Below are 22738 nucleotides of genomic sequence, written 5' to 3'. Positions count from 1 at the left end.
GCAGCTTCTACCCTTCCTCCTACCAAATTCTAGCAAGCTGTCTTTGCCCTTTTCTTGGAAAGGTGGAATCCTTTATTTTCTGATGCATTTATTTGTTAGGTGTATAAAGTTTTTAAAAACTATGTTTGTTGGTGCTTTTGCTAGTGTGCAGTTTGCAAAGTTGGATAGGTTTGGAATGGTCTGCCCCAACCCTATTTTTTCCATAAATTGTTATTTTTAGTGCATGAGTTTGGGAATGAGAAAATGTTCAGGAGCACATTTATCCTGTTATGGCAGAAATGCCTGCATGCTTCTTCCCACTTGTAACCATGGAGAAATTATTCACGCTGTTATCGAAAGCTAATTCCTCCTCGTGTGGACCCATCCCCTTATTCAAGGACATGGCTCTGGCGTTTATCTCCCTTTTCCTAGCTCATCAGCTTTTTGCTTTTCCTGCAACATTCTCTTCAACATAAAAAAAAACATGCTGCTACTCCTTCCATCTTAAAAAAAAGTCATTCTCTCGACTCCACGTCCCCTGCCAACCTACTACCGCCATTCTTTGCTCCCTTTTCAGCAACACTAGTTGAAAGAGTTGCCTATACTCACTACTTCTGGCTCTTTTCCCATTTTCTCTGAAGCCCAACCCAGTGTGGTTTTGCTTCTTCTCCACGCCATCAAAATTCCCATTGTCAAGGTCACTCATGACCTCCTCATTGCTAAATCCAACGGTCAATTTCCAGTCCTTCTCTTACTAGGCTGGTTAGCAGCGTTTAATAGTTGGTCACTCCCTCCACCATATTCTTTGTTCATTTGCCTTCCAGGCCACCGCTCTTGTTTTCTTCCTGCCTCACTGGTTGTTCCTTCTCAGTCTCCCTTGCAGATCCCTCTTCTGTTGGAGGAACCTAGGGCTCGGCCCGGCTCCTCTTCCTTTCTTTCCTCCACTCTATCCTTTGGTGATCCCATCCAGTTTCATGGCACCTTTATGCTGCAAATTCCCAAATTCCTGTCTCCAGAACAGACGTTTGGCTTAAACTGCAGACTATATATTCAACTGCCTACTCAGCACCTCCACTTGGGTGTTTAATGCCCATCTCGAAGTGAGCAAGTCTGAAGCTAAACTTCTGGTATCTCCCACCAAGCCTGGCCCTCCTGTAGTCTTCCCTTGAACAGTTGACTAGGAAACTCCACTGTTTCAGGTGCTTGGCCAAAAATCTTATAGTCATTCCTGCCTCTTCTCCACTGATCACGTCACACATCGAAAACATCAGCAGATCCTGCTGGTTCTACTTGCAAAATATATCCAGAATCCAGCTGCCTCTTACCACCTCTGCTGCTACTGCCCTGGGGCAAGATTATTGCAAAAAACTGGATTATTGCAAAAAACTCCCAACTGGCCTACTTCCCACCTTGCCTCCCTCCAATCGATTCACAACACAGTGGTCACAGTGATCCTGTAAAATGTATGTTAGATTGCGACTTGTTCAAAACTCTACAGTGGTTTTGAGTCAAAGCGTTCTAACAGTCTTCAAGGCCTTATGCGATCTAACCTGCCCCCCTGCCCCCAACCACTCACTTCCTCTTTAACCCCTCTTTCTCCCCTCCACTCACTCTACTCCAGCCACTGGTGCTTCTCTGCTGTGCCTCAAACACATCAGCCACCCTCTTGCCACAGGGCCTTTGCAATGGCTGTTCCATACGCCTGGACACTCTTCCATGTCCTTCACATATTTCCTCAAATCTCACATTCTCTATTAAGAATGCAGAACACTTGTCCCCATCCTCCTGTGTGCCCCTAATCACTGCTCTGCTTTACTCTCCCCCTGCAAGCCCCCTCCACTTATCTTTTAACCTATCAAATAAATTACCTGTTATGTCTATCATTTCTTATCTGTCTCCCCCACTAGATTTAAGTCCTATGAGGGCAGGGATCTGTTTGGTTCACTGATATGCTCCAAGGGCCTAGAACAGTGCCTTGGCAGATAGTAGGTTTGCAATAAATATTTACTGTATAAATACGTGATAGGCTACAGTCCCACTGGGCCCACTGTGAGGTGCTCCCAGGTAAAAATACCACATATCACCTGTGCTGCACTCGCCCCACACTGACCAGTGGACCTTGACACTGGGCCTAGGTTACATGCCACACCCTAGCTGGAAAACAAGTTTTTGCTTCTATTTTGGAGAGGTGGGATTCACAAAGTGAGAATTTTCCCCAGTGTGGAAAGGTTGTTCAAATGGTACTAAAGCAGCCACAAAGCTAAGTCACTACATTGGGCTACTGAAAAAAACGAAATCATAGTTTTCATCAATTTCCTGTTTCTTTAAGTAGTGAACACAAGGAATGCATTCAATTTAAATGAGAGTGAGGTGACAATTTATTAATACTTTCACAAAAAAAAGTTTATCTTCCGTCATGTTGCAGGATATTGGCTTAATTCATATTATTATTCCCACTGATGTTTTACATAATATGGGACATATAAAATGTACTGCAAATAAAAGTTATTTTCATTCCAACAGAGAAGAAAATGACAGGTTCAAAAAAATCAAGTTTAATATCAAAAGAAGTTGATATCAAAACATAAAAGTTTCTACATTTCAAAAAATGTGACAGTGAAAATATTACTAAACTTGTGATGAGTGAGATATACTTTATGGTGAGCCTCTGAAAACTTTTGCTTTGAAGTTGAATTTTCTGCTCATAAATAGTGCAAGCAGAGCAGACCTTTTCATACTCTGACAGAAGGCGAAGTTTAAGAGTCCTTTAGTTCAAATATCCATTAATTGTTCTTTGTCAGAAACACTCTTTAGAGTGTAAAACAGAAGCTCTTATTAAGAACAGGTGTCCAGCAGCCACGGCCCTGTCTTAGGGGGGGTCTGTTTACTTGGAAGCCTCTGGCACTGTCAAGATTCCAGAGACAACCATCTTCCACTCTGTACAGCTGACGTATAAGGACTTGAACCTGGCTTACAGCAGCAAGCCTGCTATTGCCCAGGGGAGTGCGACTTCTTGTATTTGTATATGAGCGCATCTGTTTTTCCAAGGCTAACTCTGTAGCATTCCACTGGCACCAAAGAGCCGAATGGTGGCATTCTGTCCAAGCACTCCTGGTTACTGGCTGCAAATGAAGATGACACTGGCTCTGATATGGCAGCTTTTTCTTCAGGATTCAAGCACTCTGTGCTTCCAGGTTTATCTGTGCGGCTGCCCTTGGAATTCAAAGGGACGCTGCTCTCTTCACAACCTTTAAGGCGCCTGTGGTGATCTTCGCTAAGCAACAACACAATGGTCCCGCCAACACGAAGCACTCTGTGACAAAAAAAAAAATGGTAATTGGTAGGAGTATTTCCCCCTTTGTAGACAACACACAATCCCACTTTGTTTAAAATACTTGCTGTTTTTAATTTGAAATTTAATTTTATCTATTTAAATGCGAGGATTTTGATAATTAGGTAGTATCTTCCATAATGCATATTCATTATAGTAATTATGAAATCACTGGTACAAATCTGCTTTAATTATCTATTTTTACTCTATTTAAAAGGCAAGCCTCAAAGTAATTTGTAGTCACAGTTTAATAAATGAGTGTACAAAGGAAAAGGCAAATCAAAGAATCCTGAGGAATCGGCGTATGTGAAAGGCAGCAGGCTGATGGCAGAAGAAAGTCACCAGGAAGGAGTGAGGACATGAACAAAGAAAGGGCAAAAGGGAAGATCAGAAAAAGAAGGGAAGACCTTGAAATGTCAGCTTGTGGAGGAGAATTCATTTTCTCAATCATCTGACCAAAGTCTGTATGGCACTTCTGTGGAAAAAGTGATGAAGGACATACTGTCCCCTGAGTTGCTAAAGAGAGGACTGAACAGTGCGAGAGAGAGGCAAGGGAAGAGTTAGAGAGTGAGGTGCTGCGGGAGCACCTCAGGTGGGACCCACACCCGGGCACTGAGCGTGGGGAAAACCCCCAGAGGATGAGAGCACCTGCAGCGGGTGTGAAGGCCAAGCAGGTGCGGGCCGGGCGAGGGGCAGGGAGCGACTAGAGCAAGGGGGGTGCTGGAGGCCGAGAAAGGAGCGAAGACGGGGTGCAGCGGAGAGGAGGCGGCACTGAAGGTACTTGAGCTCAAGGGCAGGTCAGAGGGTGGCGGGAGGAGCGGGAGGGGAAGAGCTCTGTTTGTAATGTGCCGAGCTTGGGGGCCGACAGACAGCTGGACGTCCAGCCTGGAGGTGATGAGAAAGACCAGGGCTCGAGGTGGAGATTTCACAGTTTCCAGGAGTAAATGGCAGATGAAGCCATCATGGGGCATGAGATCACCTGGGGTGGCAGAACAGAGAGAGGAGAGACAAGGGGCCAAGGAACAGACTTAACATTCAAGGGAGGAGGAAGAGCCCATGAAACAGCCTAGGAGAAAGTCTGGACCACGGTGATGTCATGGAAGCCAGAAGAGTAGAGTTTCAAGAAAGGAATGAATAGTCTCAACAGCGTCAAATGCTACAGGACTAACAAGCGATGAGGGTATGAGAAGTTATTAGTGAGCCTGGGGGCAGCAATCTTAGTCGAGGGCAGGAGCCAATGCTGGTCCGCCGGAGTCAAGGGGGGGAGGGAAGGTGAGGTAGCAGGGATGCCGAGTGTAGACTTCTCTTTGAAGAAGCTCGGCTGTAGAGGTAAGGAAACCGGGCGACAGCTAGAAGACCAAGACTTAAGGGAAGCCCCTGCCACACCCAGCAAAGATGTCAGGAGCTGAAGGAGCTGTCCCTTATCTAAACAGTCAGACCGTCTAGACGAGTCTGCCTCCAAACGACGTCACAGATTCGTCCACTTCCTCCTATGCTCGGGCTCCTCCTGCACTAGCGCAACCCGACAGGCCTGGTTCCCAGTCTCGTCTCCATCTCCCCCACCTCCCCTTCCCAGTTTCCACACGGGACACAACTGCAGATCCCTGAGACCTCTCCCTCTTCCATTATACTTCAAAGAAACTCTCAACTCCCACTTGCTTGCTTCCCTTTGCCCACTATGCTTTCCACGCACCAGCCTCCCTTCTGGCCTCAGGACGTCCAGCCCTGGTGTTCGTGTGGCACTGACACCCACCCCCTTGTGCGCTTCTCATCATTCAGGTCCCAGAGCTCAAACACCATCTCCTTGGAGAGGCCTTTCCTGAGCATCTATCTCAGGTAGCCACTGCTTCTCTCTTAGTCACTCTCTGGCAAAAATGTCCTTTTTAGTTTCCTTCATGGTATCAATCATGATCTGAAATTATCCTGTTGATTTATTCATGATCTGTCTTCCCACGCTGGAGTGCCAGCCCCACGTGGGCAGAAGCTCTGTCCTGTTCACAGCCAAAGCCCCAGTGCCTAGTACAGCGGGTGGATATGCAAGGCCACAAAAGTGTCCTGGGAAGGGATGGCTGGATCTGGAAAGAACGAGGAGATGAACAGGTTGAAGATAAGAATGAGAATTGGGCAGAGAACGATCCATGAGGAGGTAGGAACCAAGGGGATAAACCCAGGCTACTGGGAGAGGAGGGGGCGAGATGAGGACAGATGTGGCTGTGCCAGGGGACAGAAACAAAAACCATACAAGTATCTCTAAACACACAGGAGAAAACGTCATTAAGATAATAAGTGAGATATAACTTTTTACCTACCACATTAACAAAAATAAAAGGACTACCATACTTAGGATGGCGAGATTAGGAGAAAATGAGTACTCCCAAAGACAAAAACTGCTATAACTTTTTTGACAGCAGTTTAGCAATAATGTATCCAAAATATGGAATGTACATAACCTTTGACCCAGCAATCTCACTTCTAGGAAATTATTCTAAGATATAAGAGTAGAAGCAGGAGCAGTAGTATAATAACAGTGACAATAATGGCAGTGACAGCTAATATTTATTGAGTACTTATTATGTGCCTGCCACTGTGTTAAATGCTTTGTATTATATATCATTTAATCCTCAGAATTCAAGTATATTCTGTTAGCACAGCCATTTTGCAGATGAAGAAACTGAGGCACTGTGGTTTTAAGTAACCTGGTTATTACAGTAAGTTTGAAAAACTGGTGCAGAGATGTTCAGAGCGTTGTTCTTTATTAAAATGAAAAAGTGGGAGTGACCTAAATGCTCATCCCTATTATGTATACGGGCTACATAATGGTGTATCATGTACATTATAACAACTGATCAGAAAGGAGATTCATGACATATTTTTTGAGTGGAAAAAAAAAAGGTTATACAGTGCAGTAAATTAAGGATGATCCTATTTATGTATGGCTAGAATTGAAAACATGTTATCTATTTGTTTGTATGTCCATGGAACAATGTCTAGCAGGACATTCACCAATTAATTTATGGTAAATTTTTTCACATAATGGAGAAAATAAAGTAAAAATCACCTGAAATCCTGCTACTCAGAGATGAACATTTTTGATAAATGTTCTTCTAGGCAACTTTCTATGATCATATACACATAATTTCTTACTAAGAAAGCTATTCAGAAATTATAAAGCAACATTTCCCAAATTGTATTCCTCTGAACACTAGTCTAGTATGAGAGATTCTTTCTTGCTAAAAAAAAAAAAACCAACAAGAATTATGTGGTCAGTAAGTTGGAGGAAACTCTGTATCAAACAACACAAAAGAGATTTCTCTTTTGCATGTGAACCTGCAAGACTAGGGGTAGGTGATACAAATACCCAAATTATTTGAATTTGGAAGGCATTAGGCCTTAACCTTCTACCACTAGTCTCTGTTCCAAGCAGTCTGGTATATTCACTTTTTTTTTTAAATGAGGTTTTTTTTTTTAAAACATTAATTAATTTATTTTTTGGCTGTGTTGGGTCTTTGTTGCTGCGTGCGGGCTTTCTCTAATTGCGGCAAGCGGGGGCTACTCTTCGTGGCGGTGTGCGGGCTTCTCATTGTGGTGGCTTCTCTTGTTGCAGATCACGGGCTCTAGGTGTGCGGGCTTCAGTAGTTGTGGTGGGATCTAGAGCGCAGGCTCAGTAGTTGTGGTGCACAGGCTTAGTTGCTCCGTGGCAGGTGGGATCTTCCTGGACCAGGGCTCAAACCTGTGTCCCCTGCATTGGCAGGGAGATTCTCAACCGCTGCGCCGCCAGGGAAGTCCTACTCACTGTTTTTTGAACACGCTTTTTGCTTCACTATTTACTCAAGAAATACTTGTTGACTACCTGTATGTATAAAACATGGTGCCGTCTCCTTTTTTATTCTTTGCAAATTTCTAAATTTCATTGAAATCATGTTCTGCCATGAATCCACCTCAAGTCTTTTGGGGATGTAGTGACTTCTTCCTTCAAGCTTATTAGCAAGTTTAATTTCTAATTTTGCTCATCTGTTTTACATGGTTATATTTGAGAGGAAAGCACAAATATTATACTTCTCTGAAGCGCTTTGCATACATGAAATTGTTATTGCTGAAATAAATTGAAGGAGGAAATAATTGACCAGAGCAATTATCTGTCTGGGAATTTAAAATTCTGATTGCATGTTCTTTCTTGAAGAATCCAGTGCTGTTTTACGTTCAGAGCCAACTATTTCCATTGCCTATTGTAAACAGGTTTACTGACCTCTTGTATTTTTTCTTATTTTTACTAACACAATTCCCCTCCCTTCCCTTCCATTTTCTATCTAGAGTCTTAAACTATTGGTAAACCACTGGGAAAAAAAGGTATGTGTACTTATATATATTTATATATATCCCCATCTGCTTTCCCAAAGCATTGGAAGTGGTTTACACTAAATAAGAGCTAACAGTTAGCACTTCTAGGTGCCTAGCACTGTTCTAAGAGCTTTTTTTTTAAAAAAATAAATTTATTTATTTATTTATTTTTGGATGTGTTGGGTCTTCGTTTCTGTGCAACGGCCTTTTCCAGTTGCGGCGAGCGGGGGCCACTCTTCATCGCGGTGCGTGGGCCTCTCACTATCGCGGCCTCTCTTGTTGCGGAGCACAGGCTCCAGACGCGCAGGCTCAGTAGTTGTGGCTCACGGGCCTAGTCGCTCCGCGGCATGTGGGATCTTCCCGGACCAGGGCATGAACCCGTGTCCCCTGCATTGGCAGGCGGATTCCTAACCACTGCGCCACCAGGGAAGCCCTCTAAGAGCTCTAAATCCGCTGACTCCTCAGGACGATGCTGTGAAGCAGGTACTATTATTTCAAGGTGAGGCCCAGGGTGGTTCAGCAACGTGCCTGTGGCAGAAGAACTACTGAGTAATAGCGCCAAGATCACAGCCCAGGTGTTCCGGCTCCAAAGCCGGTGATCTTCACCACTACATTACACTACACGGCCTGTATGAAACCTCAAACCAGAAAAGTCAAAGGCCAAACGATAAAGGCTGAGGGCAGGTGGCAAGGAAGCTCGGTCACAGGAGCAGGGAAAGTTCCTCATGTCCAAGTACATAAACTTTGAACTGATTCTATGCAGGCACCTGAATTATGGGGGAAATCTTGAATGTCTTCCTGATTCTCAGGTAAAAATGTAAATTTCCTGAAACAATGTGAGGGCGGTCATATCTATTACTGTCTCATTTACAGTCACCTAGAACAAAAACCAAAACTGGTCTAGAGAAAGTGAGGCTGGTCTAATTTTACTAAAGCTGAAAAGACTGTCTACTCCAAACACTGCCCTCCACTGACTTGTGGAAATGTTGAAAATACACAGCACTAGATCGTCAGGTAGGCTAAGCCACCATCTCTGGTGGAAAGTTCAGGTTAACTGTAAATTTCCATATTAAGTGTAACATGCTCCCAGGGTAGTATCTCGCAAAGAGCTGGCTTCATAGCGTACCTGGTGAGCTACCTCGCCAGCAGAGGCTGTGGTTATTAACCCTGGTGGCACAACAGAATCACCTCGGGGGCCATTAAGAAATACCAACGCCCGGATTCTACCCCGGACCAGTTAAGTCAGCCTTGGTGGGGAGGAGTGGAGGATGGACATCAGTATTTTTCAGAAGCTCCTGAAATGATGTTAAAATGAAGTCAGAGTTACAAAATCTCGAGGGGAATGTGCTGTCAGGCAGAAGGGGATATAGGAGCTCAGGAAATGTCTGAACTACAGGTGCTGAGATCCCAGGTGATGTCATGAGTTAGGTAACTGCGTAACAGGGTTACATACAGGCTCTTGACCGTGTGTGTTATCCTGCACCATCAAATGCTCAGTTGAGACAATTTAATATGAACTGACTCCTTATCCATGTCCTTTCATTCCTCTGTGAAAGGTTCTCCCTTTTATCAACTGAAATGATCAGGAAAATACACATTCAGGCCTCACTGTTTGAACCTCTCCAAGAAATACTTTCCCTGAGGTTGACCTTTGAAACACTACATGAATAGCACCTTTGCATTTAACAATCAACAATGAAGGTGTCCATTCTATGTGACTGAATGTTCTGTATGTAAATTCTGTTCTGTTGCTTAGTAGCGCTGTGATCTTGAGAAAGATAATCTTTTTGGGTCCCAGGTTCTCTCCAGTAAAGTGTAGGGGATTAACACATAGGAGGCAGGGTTTTGGGGAGAATTAGAAGTAAATATGTAAATTAACTAGCTCAGAGACTGAAATATGTCATTGTTTTAGATATTCAAATTTCAGGTAATAATGAAAAATTAATATCTTTTTCTGAATAAACTTATAGTATGATGATATAGAATAACTATTTCAATTATAAACTTCTGATTTGAAACCTTAGAAAATTAAGCTATAAAAACTGGGAAATTACTAAAATGCAATCAAATCTTAAGAGCTACGATACATTTTGGTTAAATGCCCAATAGCTCAAAAATTATGGAAATAAATTCAACAACTTACCTTTCCATTTCTTGTATAATGTGTTTGATGTCTTTTCCTAACTTAAACTTTTTCCCAAATGGAATATCGGAAATAATAATATCGACACTTTCTGAAGGCAATGGCAATTCTGAAACACAAAAATGAGAGAATCTTATTACAGTAAGTTCAAACATTTGCAACCTAAATATGAGAAAACTGAAGTACACTGGATTATTTTTGCATATTAAATAAAATTTAGGGTTGCTAATATTGTTTCTAAGGAATTACAAGATCCTGAAAGGCTTTCATAATCACTAAAGATAGATGGCATAGCTGTTGTATTCCGTTCTTTGAAAAGTGATTTTTTTGGGTATTGATATAAAATATGACATAAGCAGAATTTTAAATTAACCAGAAAATTCAACTCTTTAAACATATTACATGAATAGATAATTACTAGATCCAAGAAGAAATATATTAGGATGTCTAGAAAGACCTTTTACAAAATTACGTCCTATAACTTTCATTTTTCTTTTCATGATCATATATAAAATTTTGCATGTTGATCTATTTGTTTTTAAGAGAGGTGGCCCATAGCTTTCATTGTGTTTTTAAAGGAGACTCAAAGGGTTAAGAACATCTACTTAAGTCCTAAGACTAGAGAAAAGGCTAAGTAATCAATAATCAACAAAATGAATATCGTCTCTAAAACGAAATATAGTGTTTGATTATCAAATCTAAATTTCCTTCTCAACTTTACATCTTATTCTCAGAAATCAGATTACCATAAGGTAATCTTACCTACACCCAATCTTAACTTCCACATTTTCTGAGTATACTTTGCACTTTCCAATTATTCTACTTCCACCACCATCTAAACTAAGTTAATCATTTTTATTTTGGAGAGCATCTAACTCTATAGAAGCACAATAGAATTTAAATAGTCTTTACTCTCCAAATACAATATAAATTTTTGTTGGCGGGAAATTTAAAAACAAAATTAAAAAATCCTGTTATGTGGGAAAGTCTAATGAACACTTGCTAATCTTTCCTAGTTCTGACCTTACCTGAGATTAGGAGAAGAGCAGGTTGTTAGAAAACAAGTAATGGGATAATATTCTGTTCGGACTAGGCAGGAAATCTTTTCTCCAGGTCACGTTTTGACTTCATGCCTTTGGTTTTAGGTTACTGATATAGGACACATCCATTTGAACACTGTTAACTATACTTTTTGTGAAACTACTGAAGACAGTGAACAGACATGGTTATCAAACGTTTCTACACGAGGAACCCGGCAGTAACTTACTCCTGAGATTGAGCCCAAGTCTTTTGTCTACTTACACACACACTCATACATGAGTTGCCCATCTTCAGATTTGGTAACATTATTTCCCCTTCTGGATGGTGTCTATTTTTATTTGCAACTTTTCTACTCTGTATCATATAATTTGCTGAACTCCTTTAAATCATTTTAGAAGCTGAAGGAATAAACTTCACTGAGATAGAAGAGAGTAACTTTTTACAAAGTTCTAGAACTGAGTGGTGTCATCTTCCAATAGAACATCAAATAATCTGAACTTTTGTTGATGTGGCTTTTGTTGTGTAGGCTCTGGCATCAGACAGCTTGCATGTGGCTCTGCCACTTACTAGCTATGCGACTTTGGGAAATTATTGCTTCAGTTTTCTCATCTGTAAAATGGGATAAGACTACCCATCTCAGAAGTTAACAAGCGAGGAACTCACGGAAAGTATCTAAAACAGTGCCTGGCAGGTAATGAGCACTCAGTAACTGGCAGCTATTGTCATTACTTACAATGTCCTCTCTGAGGTGTATAAGGAGATGACAGCCAGGCGGAGACCAGTGGGTCAGAATCCTTCAGGGAAGCTCTGTAGAACTTCACAATTCCTTGTCACAGCGCCTCAAAGGCCTAGGTGGGGCAACTACTTCCAGATGGGCCTCTTTCCAACTCACCTTCCCTTTAGCAGTGGTTCTCAAAGTGTGTCCCCAGGGAAGCAGCATCAGTATCACCTGGGAACTACAAATGCAAACTCTCGGGGCCCCCAGCCAAACCTATTTAGTGCGTATCAGAATCGACTGAAGGGCTTTGGTGGAACACAGACTGTTGGCCCCGCCTCCAGAGTTTCTGATGCAGAAACTCCGAAAATCACGAGCACTTGACCCGTAAGATTAAACACGCAGTAAAATCTTTTAAATTATTAAATGTTTAAACTGCCTGTGAACAAAGAGTTTGTGACTAAGGAGATAAAATTCTGAAATAGAAACAGAACTCCAAACAAACAAGTAAAAAAATCATCTCTGTTTTACATCTCTGCAGGATGATTCAAGAACATGAAAAAAATTTTAAAAGACTGGTATGTCTTGAACAAAAACTGTCCTATTTACTCCCTCCTTCTGGGAGAAAAATGAGTAAGAACTGCTTAAAACCAGGATTATGGCCCTAAGATGTTTTATTCCAAAAGGTTTTAAGAGCCTTTAAGATATCTTTCTATGTGTCTACTTAGACAAGAGACAAGGTAAATTGAGCACTTTTATAAAATTGGGCACACCTTTTTTCTATTTTCTTTAATTGTACTTTGTTTGTTACTCTTTCCATCGTCCAGGTTTTTAACAATAGCATTCTGTCCTATAATTCTCAGTTGTTCAAAATTAGTTGTATATTTGATTCAATCCTCATGACCATTTTACCTTGGCTTTCTCTATTCCTCAGTTGGTTCATCTCTTAAATATCTGGATTTTTTTTTTTCCCCCTCAAAAGTGCTTATTAGTGAAATGCTGCCTGAACTTTTTTATATTTGAAAATATCTGTATACTAAAATGACATCTTGGTTGGGCGTGATATTTCTGGGTCCCACTTTGCCTCAGTAACCTTGTAAGTCGCCACTATTCCACTGGCTATTGCTCTACCACTTTCTGTTTCTTTCCATCATGGCCAGATTTTGAAGTTTATTGCATTAGATTATGCGCTTTCCTTATTTGTTTGCTGCTGGTGAAATTTTTCCCTTTTATTTACACTATTCTTTTTCTGATTTCATTAAATACAAGAGAATACAAATACTTCAATGAAGCTGAAGTTTCAATCTGTCTTCTTCATCCATAATGAGTCTTGAATATGCAAAATGTAGTTTGGCATCTGGATCTGGTCACCATTTAATTTATAGTCCAAACAGAAATCTTTATTTATTTATTTATTTGTTGAAGTATAGTTGATTTACAATGATTCAGGTATACAGCACAGTGATTCAGTTTTTTATATATATAAATATATATATATATATTCTTTTTCCATTATAGCAAACAGAAACATTTTTGAGAACAAAGAGGTTAGAAATAAAATTATATACTTTTTGAGATATTTATTGTCTAACGAATTGGTTTATTATTATGGTGAACCTAAAAAATAACATATCTGGCATAGTGAAGTTTTTTTTAATTAATTTTTTTATTGGAGTATAGTTGATTTACAATGTTGTGTTAGTGAAGTTTTTTTTTTAAATAAAAACTTAAAATATTATTTAACATTAAAAATAAGTGAAATACTCTGTACTCGTATGCTGAGCAGTTTCTTAGATGCATCAGCTCTAATACCATGTCATAACTGGCATTTTTCAGAAGAAGGTAGTATTTTTTTTAAAATATGGACTTCTAAAATTTTTCATACAGTTGCCTGCAACATTCTTCAAAGTTTCATTTTTATGGTTGATAGTACGGTAGAGCTCAGAGTAAATTCTGCTAAATGGAGGAGACTCTCAATTCTATTTTTTTTAATTGGGAAAGTGTAAATATCTCAGCCCTCTGGTTCACAGTCTCTCCATTCAGAGTGCCTTTGACAAATATTTTCACAACACAAAACGCAAATAAGTTGTCTCTATTATTCTTTTAATTGTTATGCCAAATTTAGAGGCTGTAAAATCTAAGCCTTCTCAATTTCATTCCATTCCATTCTAGAATATACCTTTAACCAATTAAAATTAAGGAAGCCATTAGAAGATTCTTCCTATAATATACCCAAGGTGTATTTACAAATTTCAGAATACTGTGCATAAATGAGCTCTCACTGTTTTAATTTGTTCATTTCTTCCTTGGTGTTTGTAGGGATAGATTTTAATGTCCTGTTGCCAGCTTTGTTTTTAATAACTGCAATTCATCAAAACTTTCAAAAACTTAAGGTTTTTGGCACTCCATTTGTTGAATTCTTTGATTACAGATTTCCAATGAATTTTGAAAAAAATGCAACTGCAATTAGACAACTTGTTTATTTTAAAAAGTTTATAGCACAATTATAAGATACCCTGGCTGATTTACAAAGTAATTCTTCAAAGGCTTCAACAGTTTTTAAAACATTGAAGTATAGCTGATTTACAATATTGTGCCAGTCTCACTGTACAGCAAAGTAACTCAGTTATACACATATATACATTCTTTTTTATGTTCTTTTCCATTATGGTTTATCCCAGGAGATTGGATATAGTTCCTTGTGCTATACAGTAGGACCTTGTTGTTTATCCATTCTAAATACGATAGTTTGCATCTACCAACCCCAAACTCCCAGTCCATCCCTCTCCCTCCCCCCTCCCCCTTGGCAACCACAAGTCTGATCTCTATATCTGTGAGTCTGTTTCTGTTTTGTAGATAGGTTCATTTGTGCCATATTTTAGATTCCACATATAAGTGATATCATATGGTATTTGTCTTTTTTTTTAAATAAATTTATTTTACTTTTGGCTGCATTGGGTCTTTGTTGCTGAGCATGGGCTTTCTCTAATTGCAGCAAGTGAGGGCTACTCTTCATTGTAGTGCGTGGGCTTCTCATTGTGGTGGCTTCTCTTGTTGCAGAGCACGGGCTCTAGGTGCGCGGGCTTCAGTAGTTGTGGCCTGTGGGCTCTAGAGCGCAGGCTCAGTAGTTGTGGTGCACAGGCTTAGTTGCTCCATGGCATGTGGGATCTTCCTGGACCAGGGCTTGAACCCATGTCCCCTGCATTGGCAGGCGGATTCTTAACCACTGCACCACCAGGGAAGTCCCTGTCTTTCTCTTTCTGACTCACTTTACTTAGTATGGTAATCTCTAGTTGCATCCATGTTGCTGCAAATGGCATTATTTCATTCTTTTTTTATGGCTGAGTAGTATTCCATTGTATATACACGTACCACATCTTTAGCCATTCATCTGTCATTGGACATTTAGGTTGTCTTCATGTTTTCGCTATTGTGAATAGTGCTATGAACATAGGGGTGCATGTATCTCTTTGAATTATACTTTTGTCCAAGCATATGTCCAGGAGTGGGATTGCTGGATCACATGGCAATTCTATTTTTAGTTTTCTGAGGACCCTCCATACTGTTTTCCATCGTTGCTGCAGCAACTTACATTCCCACCAACAGTGTAGGAGGGTTCCCTTTTCTCCACATCTTCTCCAGCACTTGTTGTTTGTAGACTTTTTAATGATGACCATTCTGACCAGTGTGGGGTGGTACCTCATTGTAGTTTTGATTTGCATTTCTCTAATAATTAGTGACATTGGGCACCTTTTCATGTGCCTGCTGGCCGTCTGTATGTCTTCTCTGGAGAAATGTCTATTAAGGTCTTCTGCCCACCTTTTTGATTGGGTTGTTTTTTTGTTGTTGAGTTGTATGAGCTGTTTGTATATTTTGGAGATTAAGCCCTTGTCAGATGCATCATTTGCAAATATCTTCTCCCATTCTGTAGGTTGTCTTTTTGTCTTTTTTTTTTTTTTTTTATGGTTTCCTTTGCTGTTCAAAAACTTGTAAGTTTGATTGGGTCCCATTTGTTATTGTTTTTATTTCTATTGCCTTGGGAGACTGACCTAAGAAAACATTGGTACAATTTATGTCAGAGAATGCTTTGCCTATGCTCTCTTCTAGGAATTTTATAGTGTCGTGTCTTATGTTTAAGTCTTTAAGCCATTTTGAGTTTATTTCTGTGCATGCTCTGAGGGTGTGTTTTAACTTTATTGATTTACATGCAGCTGTCAAACTTTCCCAATACCACTTGCTGAAGAGACTTTTTCCCATTTTATATTCTTGAAAGGCTTAAACATTTTTAAACCTACCTAATGATGGGCAAGCAAATAAAGCGTGTACTGTCATGCTGAATTACTTTTCTTGCGTTCAACCATCTTTATCACAGATAGCCTGCAGTTCAGTTACTCTGTGTATATTAAAAAACATTTTTTTTAAGTCTGTTATTTTGATAACTTAAGTTTCTATTTCAATTCAGAACATCACAGCTTGTTTGGAGGTAATTATGAATTATGTAGGTACCATGTCAAATTCCAAGTACATTTCTGCTTCACAGGTTACTTTATTTAATAAGAACATTAATTTTCACCATGATGCTGTGGTCCACCAAATAATGCATAAACAGACACACATGCAGTGCTGAGCTGAATTTACAGTAGCATTCAAAATAATGAAAGATGTTTCATCTCTGAGAGAAAAAACTTCCTAAATTTCCAAGAATTGGAGGAAAAAAAAAAGCTAAACCACTACTGGAATTGACTTAGCTGATCTTCTCTTTGAAGCATCTGATAACATTGATACAAATATGGCAACATTTACCTTTCTGCAGAGGTCTTCTGCTAATGGAGCCAACATATTAATAGCTATAGCTTCGTTTTATTTATGTACATAAGAAAATTTGGAATTGGAAATGAGCAAAATTAATTTAGAGGAGTGGTCATTTGATCTAAATGAAAAGTCATGCTTCACAGAGTGATATTTAAATGCAGTTCTTTCAGCTGCATGTGATAAATGCTTAATTTTGGCTCAGTCTCCTTAAAATAATGACTAAGTTTTGAAGTAAATGCTAGATGCTTCTATGAACAGATTTGTTTCACTTGATTAGTGCTATCACCATGGCCCTCACAGTGGATGATAAATGGTAATAAACATTTTACTCAAGTTATCTGTTCATCAACAGCTTTCTTGAGAAATATAAACTCAGTATTTACTTTTTCATTAAATATGCACTTTTAAAACCTAACTGCTGCTGAAAGAGTCTGTTACCGAATAGTAGCATTACCAAATAATAAAAAGGGATTTATACCATATGATAAACCATAAAGCCATTGTAGCAAAAACACTCAAACTCTCTATGGTGAGCTTCTTACCCCCTATTTCCCACACATATTTCACACACACCTAACCCATCACTTCCTACATTTCCCCCTGACTCCCCAAATGCCAGGGCATCCTATCAGCTTCATGAATCTTGCAGAGTATGGTGTGGGCCACACACACCTGAGTAGAACACCGAGGGCCAGGTGAGCAGGGGCAGGACTGGTATTAGAGGAAAACTCACACTAATAAGAAAGAAAATGCAACCACCACATTATGGGGAGCTTATGGGTGCAGAAAAAAGCATGCTTTATATCTACAAGTGTAGAGACGAAGGCAGAGATGTGACTGAGAACAAAGCACAGTTATTACCAATAATCTTATTATACACTCTTTCACTGAATGTGACAGGCTATACAGAATGTCTAGTTAGAAGGAGTGAAAACATTCCCCTTTATTCACCTGCCTATAATTTTGTCATTTTAGTTAATCATTCGTGTGTTTCTTTTGCTCAAATCTGTATATATATTATACTGAGAATGTAAGTGTTTCTGTAGATTTTAAAAAAGCCTAATCAATGACTAATTATTTCCTACGATAGCCTGCAACATAATATTCATTTGGTTCCAAGTTTTCATGATGATCAAAACTTAGGAATAAACACGTGCAAAATTTCTGCATGTTAAAGGATTATCTCATATTAATTAGTAGAGGGTTATAAGATAAAGTGAATGTTACTAAAAAAGTAGAAAAAAATAAGGCCATTAATGCATACAGAGAATGAAGACAGTGATTCTGCAAAAGCACAAATCACGGTAGGAGTTTTATTGAATACTAATGTTCCTAGATGTATCCATGCTTACAGAAGTCTTTAATTCATGCTGTGTGTCAGACACTGGACTCCATGTAGTTATGTAATAAATTCTCACTACGGCCCTATGAAGTAGGTACTAGCTTCATATTATAGATGAGCAAATACAGAGAGAGGTCCAGTGTTTTGCTGAAGGCCGCATAGTGAAGAAAGAACAGTGGATCCAGGATTTATACTCAATTGGATTCTGAAGTTCATATGTGCTCTCATTATAGTAAGAGGTGTGAGATCCTTGTGTAGAAATACAATTCTAAATTGTATTTATGATTAGAGCTTTAAAAGGTAAAACCAAATTAATGAAGAAAATATACAAAGAATAAATGCTGGAGAGGGTGTGGAGAAAAGGGAACCCTCTTGCACTGTTGGTGGGAATGTAAATTGATACAGCCACCATGGAGAACAGTATGTAGGTTCCTTAAATAGCTAAAAATTGAATTACCATACGACCCAGCAATCCCACTACTAGGCATATACCCTGAGAAAACCATAATTCAAAAAGATTCATGTACCAATATGTTCATTGCAGCACTATTTACAATAGCCAGGACATGGAAGCAACCCAAGTGTCCACTGACAGATGAATGGATAAAAAAGATGTGGCACATATATACAATGGAATATTACTCAGCCATAAAAAGAAACGAAATTGAGTTATTTGTAATGAGGTGTATGGACCTAGAGTCTGTCATACAGAGTGAAGTAAGTCAGAAAGAGAAAAACAAATACCATATGCTAACACATATATATGGAATCTAAAAGAAAAAAAAAAAGGTTTTGATGAACCTAGGGGCAGGACAGGAATAAAGACGCAGACGTAGAGAATGGACTTGAGGACATGGGGAGGGGGAAGGGTAAGCTGGGACAGAGTGAGAGAGTGGCATGGCCATATACACACTACCAAATGTAAAATAGATAGCTAGTGGGAAGCAGCCACATAGGACAGGGAGATCAGCTCGGTGCTTTGTGACCACCTAGAGGGGTGGGATAGGGAGGGTGGGAGGGAGACACAAGAGGGAGGGGATATGAGGATGTATGTATACATAGAGCGGATTCACTTTGTTATACAGCAGAAACTAACACACCATTGTAAAGCAGTTATACTCCAATAAAGTTGTTAAAAAAAAAGAAAATAAACACTTATATCTAGCTAGAATGTCCACCTCTAAAGTAGAGGTATGCAACGAAGGGGTACTTATTAAATAGTTAATATTGGCCCCTACGTACACAAGATATATAATCCCCCCTAGACTGACTTTTCATATTAAAAGGCTGTGATGTTAAAATAATTTAAAACAGATGTTTTATTCTTCCCTCCAGAAAGTTATCTTGAAAACCAGTAATTCACAAAAGAAAAATCTACAAATGACATAAAGTGAAAAAGGTTTTATCTCACTAGTAATTAAAGGTAAATTTTACAAATTTTTACCAGATTTGTAAAGAGTTTAAAAAATCGTAATAGAACGATAATATCCAGCCTCAGCAGAGGTTGAGGGAATGTGCACTATGATGGCCACACCTGGTCTGGTGTGACCTGTTACAACTTCCATCCTCACGTGCTCTGCCTTCCCGTCACCAGGAGTGCCCGTCCCGCCACTTGTGCGCTGCGTCCCTTCCTTTCTTGGGGGCTGGGAGTGTATCAGATGAGCAATTCTCTCTCTCCTACACTGTCGAGTTTCTCCTGTTTATCTGTTCATTCTCTTTAGCGTAAGAACGTGTTGTACTTTTTTAAAAAAGTGAATTCTATCTTCAAAAAAATCCCTGCTCGATCCCTAATCTCACCGCTTTGTGTTACCGCCCCATCTCTCTGCGCCCCTTACCAGTCAAACTGCCCAAAAGAATGACCAGGACTCGCCATCTGCAGGTCACCTTCCCCCATCATCCTCTCCAGGACCCGCTCAGGCGGGCAGGTCTACGTTCCTGCTGCTCCACGGACATGGCCAGGCCGTATTTTGCTTCATCACCGGCAGCATCTGACACAGCTGATGCTTCTTCCTCTGATTCTCTCTTACCTTCTCATCACTGGCTGTTCCTTTGCTAGATTCTCACCCTCCAGAATGCTAAGCATCTCATCCTCAGAGAAAGCCTCTCTTTTCTCTATTTGTACTTATTTCCTAGGCGATCTCGTGGATTTAAATGTTATCTGTACTAGTGATGTCCATCTTCTCCTCTAAACTCCAGATCTGTATACTGACCTACTACACTGACATCTTCTCCATGTGGTGTCTAATCATCATATGGAACTGAACAGGCCCCAAACTCCAACTTGCTCCGCCTGCGGTTTTCCCCAACTCAGTAAATGGCAACACCACCCTCTAGCTGCTCAAGTCAGAAAGCTCACTCATCTTTGTTCTTTTCCTCACATTTAATCCACCAGCAAATCCTGTTGGTTCTACCTTCAGAAAATATATATACATATCTCTGACCTCTACTTAACACCTCCACCAATACCACTTTGCCCCAAGCCACCACCATTTCTTACCTGGATTATTGCAATAGTCTTGTAACTAGTCTCTTTGTTTCAATCCTTGCCCTACTATTGTCTCTTCTTAACACAGCAGTTAGAGTGATCTTTTAAAAAAGTAGGATTTATTTGGCTATTTGGTATCATAGAGAACTTTTTTCTTAAAAAAAATTTTTTTTAATAACAGTTGAGCACTTATACTTGATTTTAAAGTGAAATCTTATGGGAAATGCCCCAAACATGAGAACTGATCAAAGTGGAGTTGGGAGCGCAGCAACGTTCTGATGGGCAAATCAGTGCTTCCTTCCTCATGCTGTTAAGGCACTTTGGAGACCGTACAGTGTATGAAAAACCACTGCTCTGGAACAACTTATAGAGCTATTCCATTTTTCTTGAAGGTCTCAAAAAAATAGCTTTCTTAAAGGAATTAGGGTATATGAAAACTTGATTTCAGTCTAATCACCCCTCGGCTTCCTCTAGAAAATTGTGTCTTATGCACAGAGTCCTGTTAAAAACCTTGACAGAAAGGTTGAAAAGATAGTCATTGATAGCAAACAACTATGAGATCTCAATCAACAGTACAATTTCTTCTTTGATGCTGCTTTTTTTTTTTTTTTAATCATTTCTTTCTTTTTTTTTATTGGAGTATAATTGCTTTACAATGGTGTGTTAGTTTCTGCTTTATAACAAAGTGAGTCAGCTATACATATACATAAGTTCCCATATCTCTTCCCTCTTGCATCTCCCTCCCTCCCACCCTCCCCATCTCACCCCTGTAGGTGGTCACAAAGCACAGAGCTGATCTCCCTGTGCTATGTGGTTGCTTCCCACTAGCTATCTGTTTTACGTTTGGTGATGCTGCTTTATTATGCATTTATATAAAAGTTATCCTAACATTTTCTTCTTGTTAATAACTCATCTCTACTACTTTTTTACTATAATAAAAATCTGTTTAAACAATATTCTGTTCCTCTAGATTACAGATTCAATACTGGGACTTATCTACCACCTATTCTCTCATTCTCATGTCAAGAGAATACGATTTTCTTAGCTGGGAATTAAATGTGGTCACTTTTAAGGGAGAAAGGTGCACTAAGGGAAAAAAAGAAGGAATGTGAGGCTTCTCTCACACAGTCTAAATACCTTGGGCCTTGGGAAATATTATTTTGGACTCCACAGACTTGATTCCTCGTCATGTTTCTTGCTGCTGATTCCGCATCAGCAAACTGGGAGTAATGGTTTCCCTCTACCTCACAGGGTGACCAATTGTCCTGGTTTGCCACAGACTTCCCCGGTTTTAGCCCTGAAAGTAGTACTGGTTTAGCAAACTGGGATAGTTGGTCACCTCACTCCCTATATTACAGGAATACTGTCCAATGAGGCAAGGAGAAGGTAAGATAATTCAAAACATTTCGTATACTTTATCTGAAAGAATCCACAGAGCTATTATTATTATTATTATTCTGTTTATTTTATGCCTATACTAAGTGATCCCTGGTTATGATGTGAGAAATGGTTCAGATGCAACAAACACATCTTAAGAAGGCATGCTTTTACTTACATGCTTAGGGAAACTACATAAATACTGTTGCTGATCATGAATCATTTGAAAAATTAAAAAGTTACAATTATCACATTGGAAGTAAACTGAGTATTGGCGCCACAGATATATTACAGGGTATAAACAATTCAACCTTTATATATGAAAAGTGAGTCCTGTTTTACATTATGATTCTAAATGTATTTGCAAATGTTCATTTCCCCCAAATGTTTGCATTTTTAATATCTTACCTATCACAGAGACTTTAAGTAACTCAATTTTATCCTTAAGGCCTGCAGCTTTCAGATTGTCACATGCACCTAGCAACTGTGAGTCACTGACATCAGCACCCACGTAATACACATCCTATGAGGGAAGAAATTCATATTATAAGTATAAATAAACCCATATTTTATGTAGTTAAGAAAATCTACTTGCATTTTCAATGATGAAAATGAAATTAATAGATTTGTTAATTCAGGTTAAAACAAATTTAGAATATTTCTTTAAAATGACATTCATGGGCAAAAAACTGAGAAGTTTTTGTTAAAATTTTAAAAACTGTTAATAATATTTTACAATTACAAATGTCTAAGGAATTTAGGGATTTATATAATCTAGGTCATGACTAATTATTGTATTTCTATCATATTTTCCTAAATTTATCACAGTATTTAAAGAAATAACACAGCAATTTAATTAACCCTTCATAGTCTATTTTTATTACAGTTATATAGCAACTTGTATAATTAAAAAATAATCCCTAAATAGACAGTCTACCTGTAAATAATTGGTAAGTGAATACACACACACACACTGATTAACGTAAAACATTGCCTGGTTTACCAAACTTTAGAACTTACTGGCCATTCTTTAGCAGCTTCCAAAAGTATTGTTCCAAGTCCACACATTGGATCTAAAACAACTGCACCAGCCTGTAGACAGAAATGTTGATTTGCTATCATTAAATCTATTATAATAGGTATTATAAAAGAAACCTAACACTTGAGGAATCCAT

At 39.3% G+C, this 22738-nt stretch overlaps 1 protein-coding gene across 5 annotated transcripts in view; it reads right to left on the bottom strand.

Annotated features, from left to right (window-relative positions):
- Window positions 1-2514: 2514 nt before the first annotated feature.
- Window positions 2515-22738, bottom strand: part of THUMPD2 (THUMP domain containing 2) — a 45916-nt gene continuing 25692 nt past the window's right edge. For 2 of the 5 annotated variants that reach the window (XM_059942879.1, XM_059942880.1), the window contains 4 exons: window positions 22584-22655; window positions 21972-22086; window positions 9792-9900; window positions 2515-3292 (listed from right to left, as the gene is read on the bottom strand). In XM_059942879.1, coding sequence (XP_059798862.1) covers window positions 2968-3292; window positions 9792-9900; window positions 21972-22086; window positions 22584-22655 — 621 coding nt within the window. In that variant the 3' untranslated portion in view covers window positions 2515-2967. Of the gene's footprint in view, window positions 3293-6510; window positions 8177-9791; window positions 9901-21971; window positions 22087-22583; window positions 22656-22738 lie in introns of those variants that run through there. The other 3 variants (XM_059942881.1, XM_059942883.1, XM_059942882.1) reach the window with 3 other exon arrangements.

This window comes from Balaenoptera ricei, chromosome 13, assembly GCF_028023285.1.
Source record: "Balaenoptera ricei isolate mBalRic1 chromosome 13, mBalRic1.hap2, whole genome shotgun sequence".
NCBI classification, from domain to species: domain Eukaryota; kingdom Metazoa; phylum Chordata; class Mammalia; order Artiodactyla; family Balaenopteridae; genus Balaenoptera; species Balaenoptera ricei.
The sequence above is the reverse complement of the archived record's forward strand: the minus strand, read 5'-3'. Positions and strand labels throughout refer to the sequence as shown.